Source organism: Grampus griseus, assembly GCF_964374135.1.
Source record: "Grampus griseus genome assembly, chromosome: 6".
In the NCBI taxonomy this organism is placed as follows: domain Eukaryota; kingdom Metazoa; phylum Chordata; class Mammalia; order Artiodactyla; family Delphinidae; genus Grampus; species Grampus griseus.
Genome location: NC_139000.1, coordinates 626,475 through 650,039, shown reverse-complemented (window position 1 = coordinate 650,039; position 23,565 = coordinate 626,475). Strand labels below are relative to the sequence as shown.

Sequence of the window (23,565 nt, the reverse complement as noted above, 5' to 3'; positions counted from 1 at the left end):
GGGGACAGCGCCACCGGGCTCGAGCAGTTCCCGCTGGACAAGTGAAGGTCTGGGCCGCGGAGGCTGTGGCACCGAGCACGGCTTTGAAGGCCTTGGGCTGGCAGAGCTCACAGCCTCCCCGCCTCCTGGGACCTGGGAGCAAGGGCAGTGCGGGGCCCCCAGTGCCGGCCTTGGACAGGACCCTGTGCTCCGGACACAACAGCCCTGTGCTGCAGCTCTGGGGATGGCTGGACTCACTGGGCCCGGCATCTTGTGCTAGGAACATCGAGGCCCCCAGGCGCTCCTGACCACACGCCTCCGGGCACAGAAAGAAGTGGCCTTTCTGAAAGCACTCTTCCTTGGAAGCCCCCAGCACTGCAGCTGCCCGAGCCTAGGCGTATCCCAGGCAGCACGTCATGCTGGAGACGCAAGAAGTTCTTGGCTTCACACGGGCTGCCTGGCCACTTGCCCACCTCATGCATTCTGATGGGGCCCCCCACCCCGGGCCGCAGCAGCAGCCCTGGGGCTCTCAGCCCAGCACTTGGGCGCCAGACTCTCGTGCCAGGCAGAGAGAGGGGGACCCGAGGGCTTCTTTCAAAGGCCAGAGGGGTGAGGCTGGAGCTGGATGTCCCTCAGGAGGGCGGCCCAGGAGGGCCCATCTCCCAGACAGCCCACCCCCCGTGAGCTCCTGCCCAAGCCATGAGAGTGACGGGGGCCCCGTCAGCCACGGTGGCCCAGAGATACCACGTGCCGGGACTCCCGGCCTGGAGCCCAAACACAGGTGTGCAGCTCCCCACCGACTCCTGGGGCCCGGGCTCTGCCAGGCTCTGCCAGAGGCTGGTCTGGAGGGAGAACCTGACCGCGTGCCCACGAAGCCCACAGAGCCAGCAGGACAGGGAGGGAGGAAGAACCGTCTGCTTTACTCTCATCCTGGGGGCCGGGCGGGGACTGGCGACGGCTCAGCCGCAGCTCTTGGGCAGGCGGTAGACGCCGGCGGAGTAGACGAGCTGCTGGTCGCGCACCTTCCTCTGCAGGAAGCCCTGGAGCTCCTGCAGGTCGATCTCGGCCAGCGCGGGGCCGGTGACCACGAACATGCGCAGCATGCTGTAGATGCGCTCCAGCGACAGGCTCTCCAGGTTGGTCAGCATGGCCTGGATGTACGTCCAGAAGAGCTGCGGGCACGGCGGCCGGGGCCGGCGGTCAGGCCGCGCTGGGCGGCGCCCCCCCGCCCCCGCCCGGCCCGGGCCCGCGCGCACCAGCAGCTCCTCCTCCCTCTGGTCGGCCTGCGAGGCCATGCCCGAGTCGCTCTCGTCGTCGCTGTCGACGAGCACCATGCTGTCCCGGTCCTGGGGCCGCTCCTCCTCCACCACCGAGAAGGTGCCGGCCGGCTCCTCTCGCAGCACGCCCTGCTGCAGCCACACCGACACGCGCCGCCGCAGCAGCGCCACGGGCATCTTCACCACCTTGCTCAGCTCCTCCAGCGTCCAGCTGGCTGTGGGCGGGGCGGGACCGACAGGGCCCTCAGGGCACAGCCAGGCCCCGCGTGGCTCGGGCCGCCTGGTCCCACCCACCCCCCACCGGACACGGGACGGTGCCCTCCCGGGAGGCGCGGCCGGGGGCTCACCGCGGTCCTGGAAGTACAGCAGGACCACCGCCTGCACAGGGGTCACCGCCACGGACAGGGTACGGTCAGCCAGCTCCACATCCATGGTCACTAGGCCCAAGGTGTGCTTCCAGCTGAGCGTCCGCATGGCCTGGGGAGGGCTGGGGTCAGCACGGGCCACCCAGCGGGTCCAGCTGGACAAGGCTTTGCTACCTGGGACCGGGTGAGGAAGGGCGCCCTGACCTGCCCCCACCCTGGCGGGCAGCGACGGGACCAGCACACGGCGGGACTCCAGTCCCCTCCCCCTCCCCCGGCGCCCCCTAACAGCGAGGGCCCCTGCACCTCTGAGAGAAACGTCCACGTCCTGGCCCCAGGACCCCAGAAAGTGGCCTGACTTGGACACTAGGCCTTTGCAGATGTCGTTAGGGAAGAAGAGGTCGTGCTGGAGTACCGCGAACCCTAATCTAACTCGGTAAGTGTCCTCGCGGGAGGGCAGACGGCGTGCGAGGCTGGAGCGACACAGGCGCCCCTGGAGGCCGGAAGAGGCAGGGAGGACTCGCCCGCAGCCTGCAGAAGGCCCTCCCCTCCATCTCACACCCCGGCCTCCAGAGCCGAGAGAAGTTCCTGTTTTAGCACCTGGTGTGCGGTACTTTGTTACGGCCACCACAGGACAGCGGTACAGACTGCCGCCGGAGGGGAAGGTGCTGCTGTAACAAACACCTTTTTAGAACACGTGGACGTGGCTGCGGTGTTGGGGGATGGGGAGGGCTGGGAAAGTTCTGAGCTGCAGGCTCATAAAATCCTGGGTTGCCCTGGAGAGGCTACTGGTAGAAACACAGACAGGAAAGGCCATTCCAGTGAGGCCTGCTGAAGCAAGGAGCACATCACCGGAGATGGGAGGAAAGGCGACCCGTCACGCGGCGGCAGAAACGTGCTCTGCTGGGTGGAAAGCAGAACTCGCGAGGGAGGAACCTGGACGTTAGGCTGAGATTTCCAAGCAAAGTATGGAAGGTGCAGCCTGCCTTCTCCTCACCGCTTGTAGTGAATTGAGAGAGAAAACCGAGGGAGGACGTGGTGAGCAGAAAGGAGCCAGGAGCACTGGGTGGTTTGCACACCTTGCCGTGTGCTCTGCAGACAGAGCCTCTATGGCCCTAGAGGTGACCTGTGTCAAGGTGGCACCAACCAGCAGTGCCCAGGAGCCAGGACAGAGGGGCCAGTAGAGGTGTGAGAGCCCCCAAGGCCCACAGACTGGACGCCGAGAACTGCACGGAGGCCAGCAAGGCTCCTGAGAATTTAATAGCAGTGGAAACGATGCCAGCCTGGGTGGAAAGGGAGGGACGGCCAGAGGGAGAGCATGACTCCGAGGGCAGGGCCGTGCTGCAGAGGCCTGGCCTGGCAGGGTGGGGCTGCCCCCGAGGGCAGAGAAGACTGGCACCCAGCCAGATGGAGTGGAATTTCCTCCAGTGGAATTCAGACTTGCTTAGGGCCTGGGAACCCTCCCTTCCTTCCAGTATCTCCCTTTTGGAGGGCAGGTGTCTGCCCAACACCTGTCCCACCACTGGACTTCGGAAGCAGAGAAAGATTTATTCATAGGTTTACAGCTGAAGGAGAATCGTGCCCCAGCTCTCACCCTGACCTGACTTAGAGATCTGGGACTTTGAGCTGGTGCCAGAATGGTTAAAATCTGGGGACGCTGGACGTGGCTAAATGTAACTTGCACGTGAGAAGAACGTGAATTTGGGGGGCCAGAGAGTAGACTCTCACAGGCTGAACTGTGAGCTCCACAAATGATGTTAAAGTCCTCACCCCCAGTGCCTCAGAACGTAACCCTATTTGCCAGTCGGGTCACTACAGATGCAGCTAGTTAAGGTGAGGTCACACTGGTGTGGGGGGCCCTTAATCCAGTACGACTGGTGTCCCCATAAGAAGAGGAGAACGTGGACACAGAGACACCAGGAGAGGCCGTGGGGCACGATGCAGGGGTGAGTGACGCCTCTACAAGCCGACGACACCTGGAGCCCCAGCAGCTGAAAGCGGCAAGAGGACCCTCCCCTGGAGCCTTTGGAGGGGGCGCGGCCCTGCCCACACCTTGGCTGTGAACTGCTGGCTGCCAGAACCGGAACAATAAATTCCCGGGGCACCGACGGCGCCTGTCTGGGGCACTTCGTCAGGGCCGGCCTGGGGGACACTGGCTGCTCTGAGCCCTTCTTCACGCCCCCAGCTCTGAAGGGGGGCGACAGCTAACCTCTCTACAGCTGGCAGCTGGCCAAGCTCGTAACCACGCCCTCTGGCTCCAAGGCCATGACCTTTACAACCACTCCGGCCTGCAGCGGGCACACGCGAGGCCCAGCGGCAGACGGCACAGGCACGGCCACCCGCACGTGTCCAGCGCAGTCCTCGGACCCGGAGCCCGGCTGGCGGGAAGCAGAGGCACCGTGGCCACAGGCTTGGCCTCTGGCACAGAGCGGGGGCCTGCCGGCCGCTCCAGCGCTGGCATGCCGGGTCCACGGCCTGAGATGGAGGGCACGCCTGAGCCACCCCCAGGCCCCAGGGGGAACTGCGGAGGAAGCCGGCGGGGCCTCTCCAGGCAGGCGAGCTGCGGCGCAGAGCCCAGCAGGGCAGCCAGAGTAGCGGGGGAGGGTGCCGAGCACACGGGCGGGCCACGTGGACGTCCTCGACTGGGGTGTGGGGGCGGGGGCGGGGCAGCGCCGAGGCCCCACAGAGCAAGCACCACCCCCCACGCAGGGGCAGGAAGGGTCCCGGCCCAGCCCCACCTGCCACCCTCCTGGGGCTCTGTCCTGAGGGCTCCCACCTCCAGGGGTGTCCCAGGTCCCCCGAGGGCTCAGGGTCTGCACCCTGGACACCTGCGGCCCTGTCCTCTGCTTGGGTGCCTGGAGTCTCCTCCAGCCGGTGGCCTCTCAGGGCCCCACACCCCACTCATCAGACTGAACGCCCCAGAACCCACTTCTCCACCTGTCCCCTGAAACCTGGGACAGGTGTCCCAAACTCCCTCCTCTCTCCCAACACGGCTCCTCTGAACCATCACCTGGAAGAAGGGTCCTCCATGCCACGGACCCTTGCCCACACCAGGATCCACCTGTCCACACCTCTCACCTGGACTCCCAACGCCAGGACTGGAGGGGACGAGCGATAAACTCTGCCAATCGGCCACTCCTGGCCCCCGGCCTCCTGACCAGCCCACACATCCCCTTCTCCTTGCCGAGCCCTGTGGCCCCAGGGACCTAACAGCAGACAGCACGGTCTGGGTGCCCAAGCGCCCTGGCACTCCAGGAAGCAGCTGCCAGGGAAGGGCAGGAGGGGCAGGAGGGCGGAGGAGCAGAGGTCAAACACCTCAAAAGCAACCTGGAGACTCCCTGGAGACGCCCATGGGACAGACAGAGCCCCCGACTCCCCCTGGGGCGATCCCTGCAGGCCAAGAGGGCGGACGGTGGAAGAGGCGGCCCAGGGACACGCCCACTCCCAGCGCCTTGGGGGCACAGGAGGGCGTGCAGAGAGTGTGCACACCTGCACAGACAGGCTCCCAGGAGGGGAGGGGAGGGGAGGGTACCGAGCGCAGGGCGCAGACGCGGAGGGACTCGTCCGAGGTGCCGGCGCCCCAGCGGCGCGGCCATACCTTCAGCTTCTCGTACTTCCTGCAATAGACCTCCAGGGCCTCCCTGATGTCCTCGGGAACCTCCAGCTTCTCATCCTTGAAGGGCGGCCAGAACTCGCTGGAGAGGATGACGGCATAGACCCCGAACGGCGGCTGCTCCTCTGCGGGCCGCTTCTCATCCTCCTCACGGATGTTGGCATTGATGCGGCGCGAGTCTGCCATGTCCTGTGGGGGAGACGGGGCCTCCTGAAGGTCCGGGACCGACAGGGGTAGGGGCCAGGCGGTGGCGGGGAGCCCCAGGCACCTACCTTGAGCATGACCTCGCAGAAATGCATTGGGGCCTCGCCAAAGCGCAGCTTCAGCAGCTCCACGTTGCGGATCTCCCTGGAAGGACGCAACTCTGAGGGCTGCGGTGTGCCCCCACCCCAACTGGCACCTACAGAGCGACACTGCCCCCCCATCCCCCCAGCCCAGGAGGAGAGGCGGGAGCCCTGTGCCCAGTCCACCCCAGGAGGGCCGGAAGCCCTGGGACCTACCGCCCCAGGCTCCTTGGCTGCCCCCAGGCCCCCCCTCCCCCGGGGGGCAGAGGCCAAGCACAGGTCAGTCCCCGCCCAGCCTCGGGGACCCAGCGCATCCCCGATGCGCACCAGGGCTCACAGAGAGCAGCCACTGCGAGTGAAGGCCGCCCCGCCCTGGGGACCTGGAGTGGCACCTCACAGGCCTCACCGCTCGGGGCTGAAACTGAACTGGTGCAGCAGGCGGTCGGCCAGCAGCGAGCGGTACTCATTGATGAAGAGGTCCTTGCTGCCGTAGATGCTGACCAGCAGGCTGATGATGTCCGAGGAGCGCCGCTTAGAGCTGGACTTCCCTGCACGGCACGGGCACCACCGGCGCCTCTCAGACACGGAGGCGGCACAGATGGCGCCAGGCAGCTCGTGCCCGGCCAAGCCCATGAGGTGGGGATGCCGAAAACCCACTCCTTCTCCGGCTGAAGCGGCAGAAGCAGGTGAGGCAGGCAGGGCACCCCCCCAACGGGTCTGGGCGGGGACACCACCCAAGCCAGGTGAAGAACCCTGGGGAACCAGGCGGGGTTACACTCTGACCATGGATCGCCTGGAGCTCCAGAGCCCACGTGGCAACAAACTGGAGACCAGAGCGCCTGCCCGACTGGACCACCCCCCGAAATCCAGAGCCTGGCAGCAGGGCCGGCAGGCGCTGACCTGGATCCGCGTCCACAGGGTCGGGAACCCAGTCCTCTGGCTCGCCGGAGTCATCCTCGCTGTCCTGGCCGGTCTCCAGGCTGGCCGGGTCCGTCTTGGACAGCTCAACAGCCAAGTCCCCCGTCCCATCCGAGTCCCCGGTCAGCCCTGCCACGATCTGCCGCACCGTGTCCTCCCGCGTCCTGTCAGGCACGAGCCCCTCACCGCCTGTCCCACCTGAACACGGGACCCCGCCTGACCCCTGCAGCCAGGGCCGTCAGTCACGTGCTAAAGGTAAGCCCGTGAGACTCCCTCCCCCGCCCCGCCACCCCTAAAGCTAAATCAATTTCTAGGAGAAGAAGCTGAGACGACAAGACAGACACAAGACCAGGCCATGCCCGGCCAGGAGGCAGCAGGCCTGAGTCAGAGCAGCTCCAGACGCTGCCCGGCCCCATCCCCGAGACTCCACTGTGCGCTTAGGGGTTTCTGGGTGGCTGTGCGTGGCCCCTGCTCCAACACATCCCCCGGCAGACAGCCCGAGAGGCTCTGCTCCTCTTGGTAGAAGACCAGCAACGCAAGGCCCCACCCTTCCCGTCAGCCCTGGGGCCAAGCTGGCGCGAGGCAAAGCAAGCAGGGCCACCTGTCTGTGCTGGTGTGGGCCCCGCGACCTGCACACGGGCCTGGTGACCCTGGGCCACAGGCGTGGGAACCAGCACTGGCAGGAGGAAGGATCCCAGCCTGAGCTGCCCGGCCCAGGAGGGAACATGGAGCGTCCCTGGCTCCCCAAGGACCACACCCCTCTGGCTGCAGCAAGACCCACGGGGAGTGCAGCTGCACGAGTGGGGCCCTGGAGCTCACCTCAGGTAGCGGCGAATGGGCTCACAGGCCACCTCCAGGACAACCATGGAGGGATCCAGCACGCGCAGCGCCTTGATGGCGGAGATGTACAGGGTGATGATGTCACACGTATTCACGCCTGCGGCCGGGACGGGAGAGCTCCGTCACAGAAGGGCCCAGGCAACACAGGGACACAGAGGCAGCCACCCTGGCCAGGTGACCTGCAAGTCCCACCTCACCCCCAGGAGACCCGCGTGATCTGCAGGGAGCTGTCCCCGCCGCTCCCCCTGCACTCACTTGCTTTCTCCCCTTACAAAGTGGGGTCTGTTCTGAAGGGACCGGGCACTGCCCCTGCCCCCGAAGGACCACACAAAACTGCCTCTAAACCCACTCCCTCCACAGGCTCCAGGCCTGGGCTTCCAGATCCGGGCCCTGAGGGTGAATGGCGGGTGGGCCTCGCCCCGGCGGCACCTGGGTGGAGGAGTCGCGTCTCCAGGGCAGCCTTGAGGGACACAAGAAGCTGCGGCCTCTGGTCGGTCCTCTCCAAGCAGTACTTGAGGTCTTCCACGGCTGGCCGGGAGTCCGGGAAGTCTGCGGGGAGAGGCTGGTCCTGGCACGTGCACGTGTGGCGAGCACGCACTGCGCGCGAAGGGCCCAGATGTGCCCGCCGCCCCACCCTCAACGAGCTGAAGTGCAGAGGCACGGGAAGGCGGCTCCCTGGCAGGCGGGGCCGACCTCGGATGATGCTGAAGAGCTCCTCGATGCGCAGGCTGGCGTAGATGCGATAGAAGAACCTCTGCACGTGGCAGCGCCACCGGCGCAGGGAGCTCCCAGCCTCCGGGGACGCAGGCCTGCTGGGGCCGTCCTGCAGGAACACCTTGCCCAGCCAGCCGACCACCCTCTCAATCCACTGTCGGGAGAACACAAGTGTGGGACTCTGGGGGCCAAGCCCAGAACAGAGACGAGGAGAAGCCACACAGGTACCCGCGCCTCTGGCTGGGCCCTGGGAGCCCCCAAGGCCACCTACTCTGAAGACCAGGAGCACGTTAAAATCAGCAGGACAAGGGGCCCAAAGGAGGCCTCCCAGGGCCTCCACCAACACACACCCAGGCCCCTTCCACACACACCAGCACCCGTGCTCATCCCCAGCAACAGCGGCTCTGACACAGGGCGCTACATCTGAGCGGACGGACACACCCTGGGGGTCCCATGCACAACGAGACCCCCCCACGCACAACCCACAGCACCTAGCGGGAACGCTTCTGAGCCCGTGCACATGAAATCTACAGGACACCCTACCACACGGACCCGAGCGTGTCCATGTCTTCCCACGGCCACCCAGCCACCGGAAAGAGCACCCGGACGATGTGCCGCCTCGGGACGGCACAGCTACCCGCCAGACCTCCAGCTTCACACACCGCCCCCCACCCCGTGGCAGGGACACTTGCTTTGAACACCACCCCGCATCCCCACAGCTCACCTGCATCCTCAGGAAACAGATAGCAAGAGCAGGGGAGGGGAGCAGCTGGGAAGTGGGAGCGGGCTGAGCCCCCCCCGCCGTGGTTGGGTGCAGCTCTTCCTCAACTCTGTGCAGCCCAGAGCAGATCCCAGACCATGTCCCAACAGCGTGGATGCCCCCGAGGCCCCCCACTGGGATACCCCAGACCTTGGCACGGCCTCCAGCCACGTGGCCCCGCGAAGACCTCACTAAGCACGTCACAGGCTCTTCCTTCCACCAGGACGGGCCCAGAATGACTGGCCTCCACCCAGCACCAAGACGACTTCCAGCACCAGCAACGTCCTGACGCACCCGGCTCTCCACGCTCTGGCCGTTTCTAAAACTGAGGTGTCAGTTTTGCCAGAAACCTCTAATCCACAAGGACACAGCCCGTGGGGGTCCTCACCTTGTGGAACTCACGCAGGAAGGAGCGCTCATACTCGCCCCGGCAGCGGTCCTCCATCCTCTCTCGGGTCACTTGGTGCAGGGTGGTAGTCACGGCCTCGGCACTGACCCGCTCCAGCAGACTAAGCCTGTGTCTGGAGAAGAGCCCTGCCCGTGAAGAACGCAGAGCACACGCACACGCGCCCAACCCCACCCCAGCACGTACCGCCCACAGCTCTCCCGTCGGGGGCACAGCTGCACCAGAGGCTTCGAGGAAAAGCTGCTGTGAAGACAAGCACTGGCAGCGACCGCCCGCCCCCCCAAGCCGGCCTCCCTGCTCAGGCCGGGACACTAGCCTTCCCCACGTGGTCAGCACGTCTGGCTACTGGGGCCAAGGCTCACCTCCCAGAAACAGCCCTGAGACAACAGCTAAATACGTCACTACCCTAGCCCCACAGACACAGATGCAGCTGTCTGTGCCCTCTGGTGCAAATGCCGATCTGTGAGGACAAAGGCTCCTGAGAGAACAAAGCTTCTGTGGATCCGATCACACTCTCGGGCCAGCCAAGAGACTCTCTAACAGCTGCACTGCTGCCACTTCACTCAAAGTGACAAAATTATCATAAGTGACCACAGAGAGTGGAAGAACCACATGACAGGACCTGGCTCTGACAACAAAATCTTTCCCTCCTCCAGAGGCCAGAAGAGCAATCAGTTTGCCCAGCACATTGGTTTAATCTCTGACTTGTTCTAGAGAGAAAAAACGACAGTCACACCTTTTGCAACCATAGGATAAACATCATTCCTCCTCTGAGAGGCTACAAACAGCACAGCAAAACTCTGCACAGCCCAGGAAATTCGGAATCACGTGGAATCTTAGCATAAGCAAAGTGTGAAACCCTGAGCTAGGGCGAGTGACAGGTGCACCTGTGTCCAGGGTGAAAGGTAAAAACTCACAACACACGGATCCTGGGGACCCTCTCTTTGGCTACCAGGACAGGTGGCAGAGACCTCTGCCAGCAGCTCTCTGCAGGGGCCAGCTGGACCCAGAGGGGCAAGCAGGAGCCAGGAGGAACGGGGCACGGCCACGCAGGCACAAGTACTCACAGGACTTGGCTGAGCTGGTGGAACTGCTCCAGCGCCTGGCGGCACCAGCACTGCTGCTTGTCACTGCCACATCCCGCACAGAGTGGGCTCTGCAGAAGGCGGTAGTACCGGCGGCGGGCGTATCTGCTGTCCAATTCCCCCTCCAGTTCGGGGTCGGTTCCTCCTTCTCCTCTTCTCTTACTCTGCATGTAAACTCTCAAGAAGCGCCCATAGAGGCGCTGGATCATCTCCTGAAAAGTTCTGGGAGTGGAAAAGAACAAGACGCCCCGCAACGTGGTATGAACCTTTTCCCGAAGCCCCTGAGCACCGGTGCCCATAAGCAAGCCCAGGCGAGTCCATTTCTCCAGGAGCTCTAGACTACGCAGGTAGGGATCCAAGCGGCTCTCCAGGAGCCCAAAAGCATCGAGGAGCAGCAGAAGACACTGGGGCTCGTCTGCACAGTTCTCACGTTGGGAGATGGCATTCCAGAACTCGAGAGATATGTTAGCCTGCAGGTCGTTCTGCAGCACCTCTGCGAACCACTCCTCCAGGACCGAGTGCAGACCGTGGCCCCTGAGGACCTCCACCGCCGCCCGGAGCTCCTCCTCCTTTGGAGGGACCGCACCGCTGGTCCGGGAGGATGCCTGGAGTACAGAAAACTGTAAGAAGAGAACACAGCGCAGAGCTGGAGAAAGCAGTGACAGATAAAGATAGATAGGAAAGGGACAAAGCACAGGGGAGTCTACGGAAACCCCGCTGCCCTTCGTCGCACGGATGCAGGGCCCACGCTTAGGGACAGGCTGTGGAACAATAAAGGACTCTGGGGGAAACAAGCTAGACAGAAGCGGGCGGAGGGATCCGAATGAACCCGAGAGTGGACGCACAGGGTCCCGGGAACCCCGCACGGGCCCGCCGCCCTCTTCTCGGGCCTCACCAGTCCCAGAGCGGCCGGCGGCACCAGTCCGGTGCTCACGGTATTCCAGGCCACCAGCAGCTCTTGGGCAGGTCCGGGGTCATTGTGCGCCGCCGCTTCCGCCGCCGCCATCTGCTCCCACCAGCTCCTAGAGCCGCCGGCGCGGCGCGCGGCGATGACGCAAACGAGAGGCGCGCGGCAGTGACGTGTACCGTGGACTCGCCGTCTGTAGGCAGTGCGCAGGCGGGGACCCGGATGCGGTAACGGCGGTTGGAGCGGCCGGGACCCCGGGTGGCGACCATGACCCAGCAGGGCGCGGCGCTGCAGAACTACAACAACGAGCTGGTCAAGTGTGAGCGGCCGAGCGGTGGGGCCCGCCGGGCAGGCTGGGAGGGCGTGGGGCTCGCCGGCCTGCGGTCCCGGGCAGTAGCTGGCCCGCAGCGCGCGGCCGAGCGTGTTGTGCGGTCCGTGCGCGGCTTTGCGGGCCGGGGCGGCGCGGACGCCGTGCGGACCTGCCCAGCGCACAGCCGCGTTGTGGCCCGCCCCGAGGGCTAGGTATCTGTGGAGTGAGCAGAGGACGATGGGCTTGAGTACGCACGGCCTCCCGGCCTCGCGCCTCGAGCCTCGCGCGGTGCTTTCCTTAACTCTGAGACTCTTCGGACGCAGGACATTGGCCTGGCTCGGGCGAAAGGTGGCCCATCCGGCACCCGGGTCCTCCACTATCCACTAGCCTTCTCTTCTCCAGAGCAGGGGGCTCCAGAACTGGAGGGGCGGTGCTCTCCATTCTGCTCTGGGCCCACCGCGCCTGTCTCTCTCGGCCCACCCTAGGCATCGAAGAGCTGTGTCAGAAGCGGGAGGAGTTGTGCCGGCAGATCCAGCAGGAAGAGGAGGAGAAGCAGCGGCTGCAGAATGAGGTGAGGCAGCTGACAGAGAAGCTGGCCCGAGTCAACGAGAACCTGGCTCGCAAAATAGCGTCTCGGAATGAGTTCGATCGGACCATCGCGGAGACGGAGGCTGCCTACCTCAAGGTGGGGCTCGGGGGCCCGAGTGCTGGACCGAGCGCGTCAAGGGTTTCTGGCCCAGGGGTGCCTAGACAGGCTGTAGGCCCCCCGTGGGGACAATACCGCGCTCAGAGTGACCTGGGTCTTGTTGTCGGCACCATACTCATCACCGCGTAGCGGGTTCCGGACTGTGAGCCGCAGAGCAGCAGCAGGAGCCATGACCTCAGCCTGGCTTCCCAGGGTGTGAGGAAGGGGCTTTGGGCCAGACTCAGAGGGGAGACAGGCCCTGGCCCGGGAGGGGGGCCGGGCCACGGGAGCTTTCCAACAGGAGGAGCAGTGCTAACCGGCTGGTGTCTCTGTTCGCAGATCCTGGAGAGCTCGCAGACTCTGCTTAGTGTCCTGAAGAGGGAAGCGGGGAACCTGACCAAGGCCGCAGCCCCCGAGCAGAGGAGCAGCGGAGGCAAGGACAGCTGATGAGGCCAGAGGCGGAGGGCCTGCCTCCACTGCGCCCCCTCTACGGCTCAGCTCCCGGCAAGTCTGTCTTCAAAGCATCTTTGTCCTTCACGGCAGCAGCGTTTTCCTCTTGGTGTCTGGGGTGCCAAGAGGCAACTGCCAACCTTCACCAGCTCTGGGTGACAGGAAAGACCTGAGCACAGCCCACCGGGTGGGGATCCTGGCTCTGAGCTCACACAGGCGCTGGGGAGGGCAGCTCTACTCAGGGTCCCACTGAGGCCTCCACACCAGCCTGGGGCCGCGGGGAAGGCCCGGTTCTGGTCTCAGCACCTTGGGAGTCCTGTCACCCCTCCCTCGGCCCGCAGGTGCCCAGGCAAGTGTGGGAGGGGCTGGGGCCCTCCTTCACCTCAGAGCTTGCCTGGGGCCTGTGACTGTCAGTAAAGATTGTCTTTGTAGAGATCCACGTCAGCCTGCTTCCTGTGTCAGGAGTGTGGGGCTGCCGGGCCCCCCTAGAGCCAAAATACGAATCCTTGTCCAGTTGTAATACGGCTCCTCCGTGAAGCGATGACTTTCTCTGTGACCGGCCTTGCGTTCAGAGCTAAGGGTGCCCCTAAGCGTTTCATGTGACCCCCGTCACCCACCTTTCCCATCAGGGCCACTGGTCCTGGTTTCTAGCATAAGGCCTGGCCCAAGGAGACGCTCTTCCTGTGCTCAGGTCCCCTGGGAGTGGCTGCACCCCAGCTCAGTAATTCCAGATTCTGCCGGACAGCAGCACCCCTGCTCCCACTCTCTGGTCACAGGCCAGTCTCCCATGCAGCCCAGGGCCCTGCCTTCCATCCCGAGTCCTCCATGGGTTCACCTGCCTTGGCCTGTCAGCCCCCATGGGGTCCCTGCAGTTGCTGTCCGTGGGGGATAGGGGGGTTGGGAAGCATGTGTTGGTTGAGAAGGTCTGCAGAAACTTGGGCCCACCATTCCCAAGAAAACGCCTTCCTCCCTCCCAAGCCTGGCCAGGTGGCATTTCCCGTGGGCTTGACGCTCCAAGAGGAAAAGACTTGCGTCTGATGCCAGGACTGTGAATGGCCAGTCTCAGCACAGCCAGTCAGCCCAGCCGGGAGCCGCTCCCTAGTGGGCAGCTGTTTTCTGTCACTTTTCCAGATCTATCAGACCTCCCTGCTGACGTTACCCCAGGGGAGTGGTCTGCCTGCCACAGCATTCCTGCAGGCCCTTGTGGGTCAGGGAATCTTCCAATCCAAACAGGAGGCAAGATCCCTGAGGCTCTGCCCACCACCTGCCCTGCACTTCGTCCACCCCCAGGCTCTGGTCCTTCAGGGAAACCACTTCGGACCCGACAGCTGCAGCAACCACCCGGGCCCACAGAGAGTTCCAGACCCCAGAGAGCTTACCTGGCGTCCCACCTCCCACCATAGCTCCCACTGAGCCGCTTCTGGGAGGCAAGGGGAGCCCCAGAGACTGGGGGTGCTCACAGGGTAGGCACAGGGAAGTCCCTCTCCCAGCCAAGGGGATGGCTGGGAGGAGAAGCAGGGCAACTAGGGCCACAGGGGTGGGGAAAGAGCCTGGGGCACCAGGGCTGTGCAGTGTGGGGTGTCACCCGGGACTGCCTCCCCCGGGCACAGAAACCCAAGCTGGGCCTGCATCACACCCTGCGTGGGTGGCTGCCTCCCAGCTGCCAGTGCCTCAGCATAGCCCTGCAGACCTGAGCCCCGCTACCCCTTTTTCCAGCCGAGGACCACGCAAGGAAGGTAGAGGCGGCCTCATCCAGGGCTGTTTATTGGGTCTGTCATCAGAGGCGGGAAAAGACTTGCCGTTCATCAGAAACGGAGTGGCTGACATGGGGTGTGGGCTAGGGGGTGGTGTCAGGGTCCCGTCAGCCCCCACCCCAGACACACCCGACAGCCGCTAGGCATGGCGTACAGCAGGACACCATCCCTCCCCCACAGGCAGTGCCCCCGAGCCGGGGTCGAGTGAGTCCCGGGTGCCCCAGGCTCAGGCCTCGAGTACCGGCCTACTTGGGAGGCCCCGGGGAGGGAGAGCGGGATGTAGGAGGGCAGGCCTGGTGGGGCAGAAGGGGTGCAGCTCCCGGGCACCTGGGGCTCAGCCTTCGTCATCCTGGTAGGGCAGGGCTCAGAAGTAGAGGGCTGGCTCGCTTCGGAAGTCCGCGAGGTCATTCTGACCGGCAGGGGTGAGCTGAGAGAGGGACACAGAGGCGGTCGATGGGGCTTGTCCAGGCGTTGGAGCACCACGCCCACACCCCCGCCACGCCCCGCTTCCCTGGGCATCCGCCCTCCTGCCCCACCCTGCTCACCATGACCTCCTTGGACGGGGGCTCCTCCGTGCTCGGCACACGCTCCAGCGCCCGCTCCTGCCACTTGCTGAAGGCCACGGAGTGCTTCGGAGTGTAGCTGGACAGGCCTGCGGGCCGACAGGCACACCGGTGGATGTGCGGCTGCATGATCGTGTGGCCCGGGCCACCCCCTGGGCTGCCCATCCCCACAGGCAGGCACTCACCGGAGCTGCCGTCCGGCAGCCGAGGGCTCTCGGGGCCCACGCTGTTCACAAACGTGGCTCGGGGCAGGAAGAGCGCGAAGGGCTTCTCCGCCGCAGCCGCTGCCGGGTCTGAGCCGGACGGCTCCCCCTCCCCCTCCCCCTCCTCGCTCTCCTCCTCTTCGTCTCTCCCCTTCTCGGCCTCTGCCTCTTCCTCCTGCAGGGAGCTCTCGGGGGGGTACTCAAACGTAGTCTGCAGACTCTTGTCGTTGAAGGAGATCTTCATCTAGGGCAGGAGGCACGCCAGTGAAAGTGCTGTGCCCAGCCACAGGGCTCCTCCAGCGGGACCGAGCGGGTACCGCGCGGGTGTCAGACCAGCGCAAGAGCCGAACACTCCGTTGGCCCTTCAAAGGTTCTGAGAAGTGGGGGGCTGCCCCTCATCAGAGAAGTCCCCTCCACCTGGACCCTGCAGGCTCAGGATGTCCAAACACCTGCAGCCCAGGCCTCACCCATCCCCTCCCCACCCCAGGATCACCGCATCCCAAGTGACCCACCTCTCCCAAGGGCCAGACCCCAGCCAGCCCCAGGAGCCCAAAGCCTCAGGGTCTCCAGAAGCCTCTAAGGCGTTCCCAGGGTTGCAGGTCTGCCTTCTCAGGGGGGCAGGGCACCACCAGCCACATCTCCCAGCCAGAGGCTCCCCGGCAGGAGCAAGGTCCAGGTGAGGCTGCACTTGGGGAGCTCACATCTACACCTCCAGCAGCCCCTCCTGTTGGCCGGTGCCTCTCTCCAGGGCTGAGTTCACATCCCAGCTTGCCAGGCACCCGGATGCTCCTGCCCACCCAGCTCGGCACGGACCACCACTGTTGGGCAAGGGCCCGGCACACCCAAAGCCAGGCCCCCAAGGTCCCGCATGGAAGCCGGGCGGCTGCCACGTGCCAGCCCTGGGAAAGTGGCCCCAAGTGCTATCACCCACTTTGCAGACTGAGTCAGAGGTAGGTAGCCCGAGGCTGCACCGCGTGGGGGTCAGCGACTGCCCACATGGCCCACGTCCACCCTGCCCCCTCTGCAGGCTCCAGAATTCCATGCGCGGCAAATCTTTCCCAAAGGCCTCAGAGGCCAGACTAGGCTGCCGGTTCTGAGGGGCTATGGGGACAGGCACTGGTAGAAGGACTTGGGCACGGGGGGTCAGGATCCTCACCCTCCGAGACCCGGGACTAGGCTCCCCACAAGAGTCGCACGTCCCCCAAGGCCTGCTCGGCAGGGCTCGGCCGGGCCTGGCAGGGCGGTAATGAATACGAGAGCTGCCCGCCTGCAGCAGATGGGAGCAGCCCTGCTGGAGCTCGAAATATTAAACTCCAGGGCACAAGACACCGCAGCCAGCTCAAGTTCCTCCTCTTCCCCTGGAAAGAGCCAGGGGCGGGAGTCGGGCCCCCAGGCAGAGAACCTTGGGGCCTGGGGACAGCAGGACGGGGAGGGGCCTCGCAGAAGGGCCGGGCTTGCAGCCCTGGGCAGCAGAGGGACCCCAGCCTCAGGGTAACATGTGCAGGGCCGGCCAGGAGTAGAAGGCATTGCCCTGCCGAGCCAGTGTCCAGAGAGGAGCGCAATGCGCTCCTCCCACCACCCCACGGGCACACACAGCCCCGCACAGCCGTGGGCATCCCCGCCCGCCCCCCGAGCTTCTGGACTCGCGCGTCTCAGCACGGCCCACACAGGCACTTGCTGGGCAGGTCGCGAGCCCTGTCGCTGCTGCCCTCGCCCCGGTCGTCCACACAGACAAGCAGTCAGGGACGCAAGCAGACGGGCAGACGGCCACCAAAGATGGATCAAACCAGGATGGAGATGTTCGTGACTGTCCCCGCATGGGCCCCACCTGGACCTCCAGCTGCCCCCGCCTCCCCCCCCCCCCCCCGCCGAGGCCAAACAGAGCAGAGGCCTGGCACGGGGTAATCACCAGAGCCCACAGATGCCCGCCCACTGCCCAGGGACCACTGGAGCAGGCCTGGACCCTCCTCCACTCAGCTTCCCCACTGACAGGGGGCCTGCCCTGGGCTGGGGGCTGCCCTTGACTCAGCGCGTCCCGCCTGGGCAGCTGTGTGGGGTGATCCTGTGGCCCCTATGGGGATGGAGTCACCTGGGCCCCCCAAGACTGGCTCCCTGAGACCTGGGGACAGAGACCCCAGGAGGAGCCCAAGGCAGAATGCGGCTGCCAGCACCGGGGCCCAATGCTGGGCCCCGCAGCGAACAGTGCTCCTGGGTACGTGGCATTGTCCCTGATGACCCTGAGCCCTCTGGGCCCATCCCCCACCACTGAAGACAGGGAAGGGCCAGTTGCCAGGGCCCAGCCGATCAGCACGCCCTCATTAGTCCGCATGACCAGCTCTGAGCAGGGAGACCGAGGGGGCTGGGTGCAAGCAGGCCCGGAGCCTGGCACAGCCGGGCCAGGCAGGGGCGGGGCTCACAGGCCTGTCGGCGCCCAGCTGGGGCCCGAGGCTCCGGTCACGTCCCACCTCGCCTTCAGTCTCCAGGCTCCTCGTGAGTGCGGGTCTGTGGGTCACAGGACCCCACGTGACTCCTAATGCCCGGGCGGCGGGGGCAGCCTCCAGACCCCGGGCAGACGGAACCGGCGGGGGGCACAGCCAAGGGCTGGCACTAGCACACACCTGCTCACCGGGCTCAGGGACTTTGCCCGCTGCACTGTGCAGCCAGCAGGTGGGTCCTGGCTCGGCCCACTTGCCGCTGCTCACGGGGAGAGAGCCCTTTGTTCCCCTCACCCCACCCTGCCCGGCACGCCCAGCTCGGATTACTGAAGGGTGTCCACCCTGCAGTCTGGGCTGGGAGCTGGGCTCCAGCCGCCCCGGTCTGGGGTGAGCACCCGCCCCACGCCACACTCCCCAGCACGTGCCATCCCCCACTCAGCCCGAGCTCTGGGGGCCACACACGGCCCCCCAGAAGTTCCCACAGCAGCCCAGGTGGGACGCCTGCTGGGCATCAAGGGCAGCCTTCCCCCGCCCCCACCAGTGGGGAAGCTGAGTGGAGGAGGGTCCAGGCCTGTTCCAGTGGTCCCCGGGGTCCAAAAAGACCACTGGGGGCGGCGCCTGCGGGGAGAGTGGATGAAAGGAGAGGCCGCGCCCGCCAGCGGAGGAGCGGGTGGAGAAGCCCCCAGGGCAGCGGCGCCTCGGATCTGAGGACCCGAGCGGTCGGGGTGAGGGTGACTGCTACACCGCAGGCGAGGGTGAGGGCGTGGGGACGTGGCACGCTCAGGCTGGGCAGGGGATCAGCGGGTTAGAAAGTGAGGAGGGCAAAGGGGAGGGGAAGGAGCTGCCAGACAGGCAGGAGCCCAGCCAGCTGGCACCTCACAAAGGGGAGAGGCCCACAGCGCCGACCCCCTGGGAGGCAGGTGTGCGGAGCTGCAGGCCGGCCCCACCCACCGGGACAGCCTGGGGGCGGGGGCGAGAGGGGGTGTGGCCGCGACGGCCTGCAGCGGTCGGCTGGGCCAGCAAGGGACGGAGAGAGAGGGCATCTGTGATTCCACCAAGAGGTAACTAAGTGGGGACGCGTGCCCGGCCGGCTGCGCGCCCACTACCCAGGGCAGGGCTGCCGCCCTCCAAGGCCAGGTGACAGCACAACACCCTGCACCGGAGAGGTGGCAACCCGGGGGGCAGGCTCCACGCCATCAAGAGCTGCACCTCACCTGCCCCCTGGAAAAGGGACCAGGACCCCTGCCCTGGGAGGTCGCCAAGGTCCTGCTGGCCTCCAGGCCACCACGTCCCTGGAAGGCGGGGGGGCGGGGGGCGGAGCAGGACAGTGATAGAAACCACAGGCCGGCTGGAGTGGGCTGGGCAAGGACAAGGCCCAGGGGCAGCAGGCAAGTGGGACGAGGGGTGGATAAAGCCAGGGGTAGCCCAAGGTCATTCTGAAGGGCTGGGCAGCCCCATGCCTCCGACCCACCCGTAGGCGTCCTGGCTCTTCCTGGACAGGGTAACTACTGCATGCTCAGGCAGAAGATCCCCCCAGCAGGTCGTGCTGCTCCGGCACGGCCCCAGCCAGGCCACGCGGCTATGCCAGGAACCATCCATCTGGACCCCCAACCCCTGAGGCTGGCACAGAGACGGGGGCCACGCTGGCCCGAGCGCCAGGCTGGACCGGGGCCTGCTTCCCTCCCATCACTTGTTCCTGCCTCGAGAGGCCCTCAGGCCCCCACCGTGCCCTTCTCACTCCAACCAAGCCCCAAGTGGCCCCCACGGCTCTGCCCCCAGCTGGGGACAGAATGACCAGGCTCCGGGCTGCGGCCAGGCTCCCAGTATAAGGGCAGCCGGGTTAGGACGGGCTCACACTTGGGTCCCACCCCACGAGCTCCCCAATCTCCACCGGCCTCAGTATCCTCGGTCTACAAAGCAGGAGGCTTCTGTCACCTCCACCGCCCCAGGCTAGCATGGGAAAGGACGCCTCCCAGAGCAGCTGGGATCAAGGGTCAGGAAGCAGGAGGAGGAGCAGACAAGGTGGGGAGGGCAAGCATGGGGGCTGGGCTGGTGACCACGGCTACCGGATGACCGCAGCACCGAGCAGAGGGTGAAGCAAGGTCAGACGAGCAGGACAGGCGGGGGTTCGGGGCGCACCAGAAGCGCTGCGGGGGACGGGTGTGGATGCCTGGCCCGGCAGATGGAGCTGGCAGGAGGGCCGATGCCCTCACTGGAGAAAGAGAGGATGATGCAGGGAGGAAGGGCAGTGCCAAGGCCAACCCCGAGGCAGGAAATCAAAGGAAGCCAACAGAGAGGAGACGCCGCATCTAGTTAGACAGCGCCAGCGGGACAGTGGGTAAGGGGGCTCCAGTGACGCACGGCACATCACCGTCCCCCAGGGCCCCCAGGAAACTGAGGCTGGGGCAGAGGTGGCCTCAGGGAGGAGCCGAGACACCAGCAGCCAGAAGAGAAGCAGTTCCGGGGGAGGGTGCATCCGCCCAGCGAGCCTGCTGATTGGAGTCATGTGGGGATGGCCTTGGAATTTGCCCCAGGGCCTGACACAGGTGCTAGGTGCTAGAATGACCAGGAAGAATCTGAGGAACGTCTCCTTGGGCCCAGAGGGTTCCAGGCCACCAAGCAGCCCTGCCAGGAGAGTGAGGATCCAAGAGGCTCCTGGCCCTGCACCTGGGTCTCTCTCCATCCTCAGTCTCTCCTCCCCAGTGAGGGGAGCGTCTTCATCGCTCCCCAGCGTCACACCCCAGGCTCAGACCAGGCCTGCCACACACTAGGAGCTCAACAGACACTCGCACGAAGCCAAGTCCTGCTAAGCTCCAGGCCAGAATGCCTTCTGGAGAGCTGACAGTAGGTGTCCGACTCCACCCAAATCAAAGGTCTCCTGTCCCTTTCCACTTCCATCCTGGCACCTCCTACGTGCATAGACTCCAGAAAAACATGCCAGGCCACCCTTCAAAGCCAGGCCGGGGTGGAGCCAACAGCGGGACCTACAAAGGGACAGTCCTGCCCAGCCAATTCCAGACAGGGCCCCAAGAACCAACAAGCAGACGAAGCCCTGGCTGAACTGACCCTCCCCACCAGCCTTTCAAGGTACAGAGCAGGCAAGCCGTCCCCGCAGCCCCAGGGTCACTAGGGTTCCGCTGGAACCCAGGCCAGGGATTCCCCCACAGCTTGACCTCTCCTGGAGCTTACACGGCCACCCAGCTCCAGCTCTCCTCTGGTCCACGCAGAAGCCATCCCACACCCAGGCCAGGAGGTGTCCTGGGAACAAGGCACATGCTATACCCACAGCTCTGTGACTCGCCCCCACTGACCTTCTTTCTTGAAGAGCCGGCCTTGAGGAGACAGGACTTCTGCAGGGCCAGGTAGCCGCCAATCACCTCAATCTCATGCACAGTGGGGTAGCGCTGCTTCACTGAGGCCCCCAAGGCAGCAGGGGGCTCCGCAAGGCTGCCCGGCCCCTCTTCCTCAGCCTCCCTCGGCCTAGCCTCCCCGTTGGCCTGCAGGGCCCCTGGCTTCCTCTTGGGCACCACCGTGAAGGTGTTGCCACCTCGGTGCTGAAGCTCTGACAGGTGCCCAGGCCCGGTGGGATGCGCGTGGTACTGGGGAGGCACACCAGCCCCGGGGCAGGGCAGTTTGGCTTCTTGGGGAACCTCGTCCTCAGAGTCCACCTCATCAATGAAGGTGACGGGCAGCCCTGGCCTCCCAGGCTCCCTGCCATTCTTGGTCAAGCCAGGAACCCCAAAGCCCTGGGCAGGCTCAGCTTCAGTGGCGACCAGTGGGGACGGGGGTGGTGAAGACACCCTCTGCCACCTAACGGTCCAGTCCACGAGAGTAGTGCCTGGCACGGGGCAGCCTCCCTCCTCGACCCCCGAGGGGCTCCTCCCACCGGCAAACACACCATCTGCTCCAGGCACCTGCTGGGCTTCACGCTCCTGGTGTTGGGAGGCCCAGCCAACTTCTCCCTCTGGAGGCCCCACGGACTGCCTCCCTTCCGCAGGAGGGGCCCCGGAGGTCTTGCGCTTGGGGATGAACACGAAAGAGTTTCGAGAGTTCATGCGAAGGCTGGCCAGAGCCCGGGCCTGGAGGTCTCCGGCAGGGATCGTGTCCATGTCTGGCTTGGAGGCCGGCAGTATCTCGAAGGAGTCGTTGGCGCTGGTGGCCGCGGAGACCCACTGGCGCTGGTTGGGAGTGGCACTAGCAGGGCTGAGCGTGGGCAATGCCGGGGGCGCGGCTAGAGTGGCACTGGGGGTTCCGGGGCTGGGGAGAGGGTGGGCGGGGGCCTCCCCCAACTCCACCTTTGGCTTCCACTCGCCCGGCCCAGGCGCGGAGCCCGTGAGGCCGTTGGCAGCGCCGGCCCGGCGCTCGGGGGCCGCGGGCCCGTTGGGGAGTGGGCGAGTGCCCGCGCTGCGGCGCAGGCCCCGTGGATGTACAGTGAAGGAGTTACTGCCGGTCTTGTGCAGGAAGTCGCTGCGCCGGGGCCCGGGGCCGGGGCCTGCGCCGCAGCGCTCGGGCTCGGGCTGGAAGCAGGCGGCGCGCTCGCCCACGCGCGGGACCAGGGCCGGACCCGGGGAGGGCGGCGGCACGGGGCGGCCGCGTTCCGGGCTCCCACGGCGGCGCGGCGCGGCCGGCGGGTCGAACTTCTGGAGCAGGCGGCTAACGCGGCCGGGAGGCGGCGGCGCCTCGTACACGAGCACCTCGGCGGCGCGGATGCGGGCAGCCGGGCCCGGCCCAGGGCCGGGGACGGGAGAGGGAGGGAAGCCGGGCGCCGACTCGATAATGAGGATGTTGTCGGCGCGGATGGTGCGCACGCCGGGCACGCAGCGGTACAGCTCCAGCAGATGTTGCGCGGGCCGCGTCCCCGGCCCCGCCGCGCCGGAGGCCCCGCCGCGCCGCGCCCCGTGCCGCCGCTCCGACTCGAGCCGCATGAACGGGTTCTCGCGCAGCGGGCCCAGGCTCTCGGCCAGCACCAGCGGCTCGGCCGCCGGCCCCGCGGGTTCCTCCGCGCCCGCCCCAGCGCCCGGCGCCGCGCCCCCGCCCAAGGCCGCCAGCTTGGCCCGCTTCCGCTCCAGGATCTCTCGCTTCCAGGCGGGCATCGTGGCGCGGGGCGCCGGGCTCGGCCGCCCCAGGCCTGCCATGCTGCGGAGCGGCCGCCGGAGCCAGCGCGCGCCGGGAACTGCGGCCGCCGCCCGCCGCCGGCCTTCGCGCCGCGGCCACGCCCCCCTGACCGCCGCCCATTGGGGGAGGCCTGTTCAGACCCGCCCCGCGCCCGGCAGCCTCACCTATGGGAGGGAGGATGGCCAGCCGTGCTGATTGGAGAACGCTCTCCCCGACCCCGCCTTCCCGCGGGCCTCAGTGGAGCAGCGCCCATCGCTGGAGCCGGCCCCATTGGGGAGGCCCCCTTGGACACGCCCGCGACGCCTCACGCCGCTCCGTGGAGGCCCCCACTTCCGCCTCTGCTCCCTTGGCCCGCCGCGCCCGCGGGGCGGAGCCCGGAGGGAGTGGATCCTGGCCGGTGGGCGGGTCGGACCCCTGGGCCCCAGGTCGCGTATGACCTTGGCCGGGTTTGGTCCTTCCTCGTCGTGCCAGCACCCTGCCCGCCTGTTACCCCCGCGGAAAGCACGGTGGAGGAAGGGCCAACCCGGGACCGGAAGACTGTCCCGCTCCCGTGGGCGGTGTGCCGGCTGCACGCCAGCCTCTTGCCTCCCGGTCCAGGACCCTCCGGGTCCAGGGACTGCCCACCTGCGGTCCTCGGTCCCCTACAGGTCTTAACGGAGATGCCAATGCTGGAGCCCCAACCAGTGCTGAGGAACCGGTTTCTCAGAAATCCCTAGCTTTTGCCGGCCCCCAGAATCCACTCTGTGGCTCAGACAGGTGGTGGAAACTCTCTACCCGCACTTTGTCATCCAGGGCCCAGCAAACACGGACGGGAGTGCGTAAGCTGTGAGCAGGCACAGAGGCAGGGGACTCTCCTCGCACACAAGCAGGCCCACAACTCTCCAACGCTGAGCCACAAAAGCCAG

The 23,565-nt window shown here is 66.2% G+C and overlaps 3 protein-coding genes across 4 annotated transcripts; 1 reads left to right on the top strand and 2 right to left on the bottom strand.

Moving 5' to 3' along the window:
* Nucleotides 1–879: 879 nt before the first annotated feature.
* Nucleotides 880–11,284, bottom strand: ANAPC2 (anaphase promoting complex subunit 2). 2 transcript variants are annotated; one of them, XM_082656364.1, is made up of 13 exons: nt 11,134–11,284; nt 10,221–10,843; nt 9,136–9,268; nt 7,967–8,141; nt 7,703–7,822; nt 7,253–7,370; nt 6,416–6,597; nt 5,922–6,063; nt 5,504–5,579; nt 5,217–5,420; nt 1,604–1,733; nt 1,236–1,471; nt 880–1,151 (listed from the first exon to the last, which is right to left on the bottom strand). In XM_082656364.1, the coding sequence occupies exons 1-13, from the start codon at nt 11,242–11,244 to the stop codon at nt 939–941; spliced, it is 2,463 nt and encodes an 820-aa protein (XP_082512490.1). In that variant the 5' UTR covers nt 11,245–11,284; the 3' UTR covers nt 880–938. The 2 variants fall into 2 exon arrangements, with proteins under 2 accessions (XP_082512490.1, XP_082512489.1); XM_082656363.1 differs by having other exon boundaries at nt 10,221–10,858; nt 11,134–11,246.
* Nucleotides 11,285–11,326: 42 nt separating this feature from the next.
* SSNA1 (SS nuclear autoantigen 1) lies at nt 11,327–13,013 on the top strand. Its single transcript, XM_082657145.1, has 3 exons — nt 11,327–11,464; nt 11,941–12,140; nt 12,480–13,013. The coding sequence occupies exons 1-3, from the start codon at nt 11,413–11,415 to the stop codon at nt 12,585–12,587; spliced, it is 360 nt and encodes a 119-aa protein (XP_082513271.1). The 5' UTR covers nt 11,327–11,412; the 3' UTR covers nt 12,588–13,013.
* A 1,330-nt stretch (nt 13,014–14,343) lies between these two features.
* On the bottom strand, nt 14,344–22,695 carry TPRN (taperin). Its single transcript, XM_082657484.1, has 4 exons — nt 20,857–22,695; nt 15,093–15,354; nt 14,890–14,996; nt 14,344–14,771 (listed from the first exon to the last, which is right to left on the bottom strand). The coding sequence occupies exons 1-4, from the start codon at nt 22,678–22,680 to the stop codon at nt 14,709–14,711; spliced, it is 2,256 nt and encodes a 751-aa protein (XP_082513610.1). The 5' UTR covers nt 22,681–22,695; the 3' UTR covers nt 14,344–14,708.
* Between the last annotated feature and the right edge of the window lie 870 nt (nt 22,696–23,565).

What these genes read in the sequence shown, in the direction of transcription:
- ANAPC2 (XM_082656363.1), bottom strand. Translation starts at nt 11,244, where the DNA reads ATGGCGGCGGCGGAAGCGGCGGCGCACAATGACCCCGGACCTGCCCAA. An exon ending in CACCAGCTCAGCCAAGTCCT is followed by an intron (nt 9,269 to 10,220) that starts GTGAGTACTTGT and finishes GCTCTTCTCCAG; the next exon opens with ACACAGGCTTAGTCTGCTGG. An exon ending in CCCATTCGCCGCTACCTGAG is followed by an intron (nt 6,598 to 7,252) that starts GTGAGCTCCAGG and finishes CGTGCCTGACAG; the next exon opens with GACGCGGGAGGACACGGTGC.
- SSNA1 (XM_082657145.1), top strand. Translation starts at nt 11,413, where the DNA reads ATGACCCAGCAGGGCGCGGCGCTGCAGAACTACAACAACGAGCTGGTC. An exon ending in CAACAACGAGCTGGTCAAGT is followed by an intron (nt 11,465 to 11,940) that starts GTGAGCGGCCGA and finishes GGCCCACCCTAG; the next exon opens with GCATCGAAGAGCTGTGTCAG. An exon ending in CGGAGGCTGCCTACCTCAAG is followed by an intron (nt 12,141 to 12,479) that starts GTGGGGCTCGGG and finishes CTCTGTTCGCAG; the next exon opens with ATCCTGGAGAGCTCGCAGAC.
- TPRN (XM_082657484.1), bottom strand. Translation starts at nt 22,680, where the DNA reads ATGGCAGGCCTGGGGCGGCCGAGCCCGGCGCCCCGCGCCACGATGCCC. An exon ending in CCGGCTCTTCAAGAAAGAAG is followed by an intron (nt 15,355 to 20,856) that starts GTCAGTGGGGGC and finishes CTCCTGCCCTAG; the next exon opens with ATGAAGATCTCCTTCAACGA. An exon ending in CCCCGTCCAAGGAGGTCATG is followed by an intron (nt 14,772 to 14,889) that starts GTGAGCAGGGTG and finishes TCCCTCTCTCAG; the next exon opens with CTCACCCCTGCCGGTCAGAA.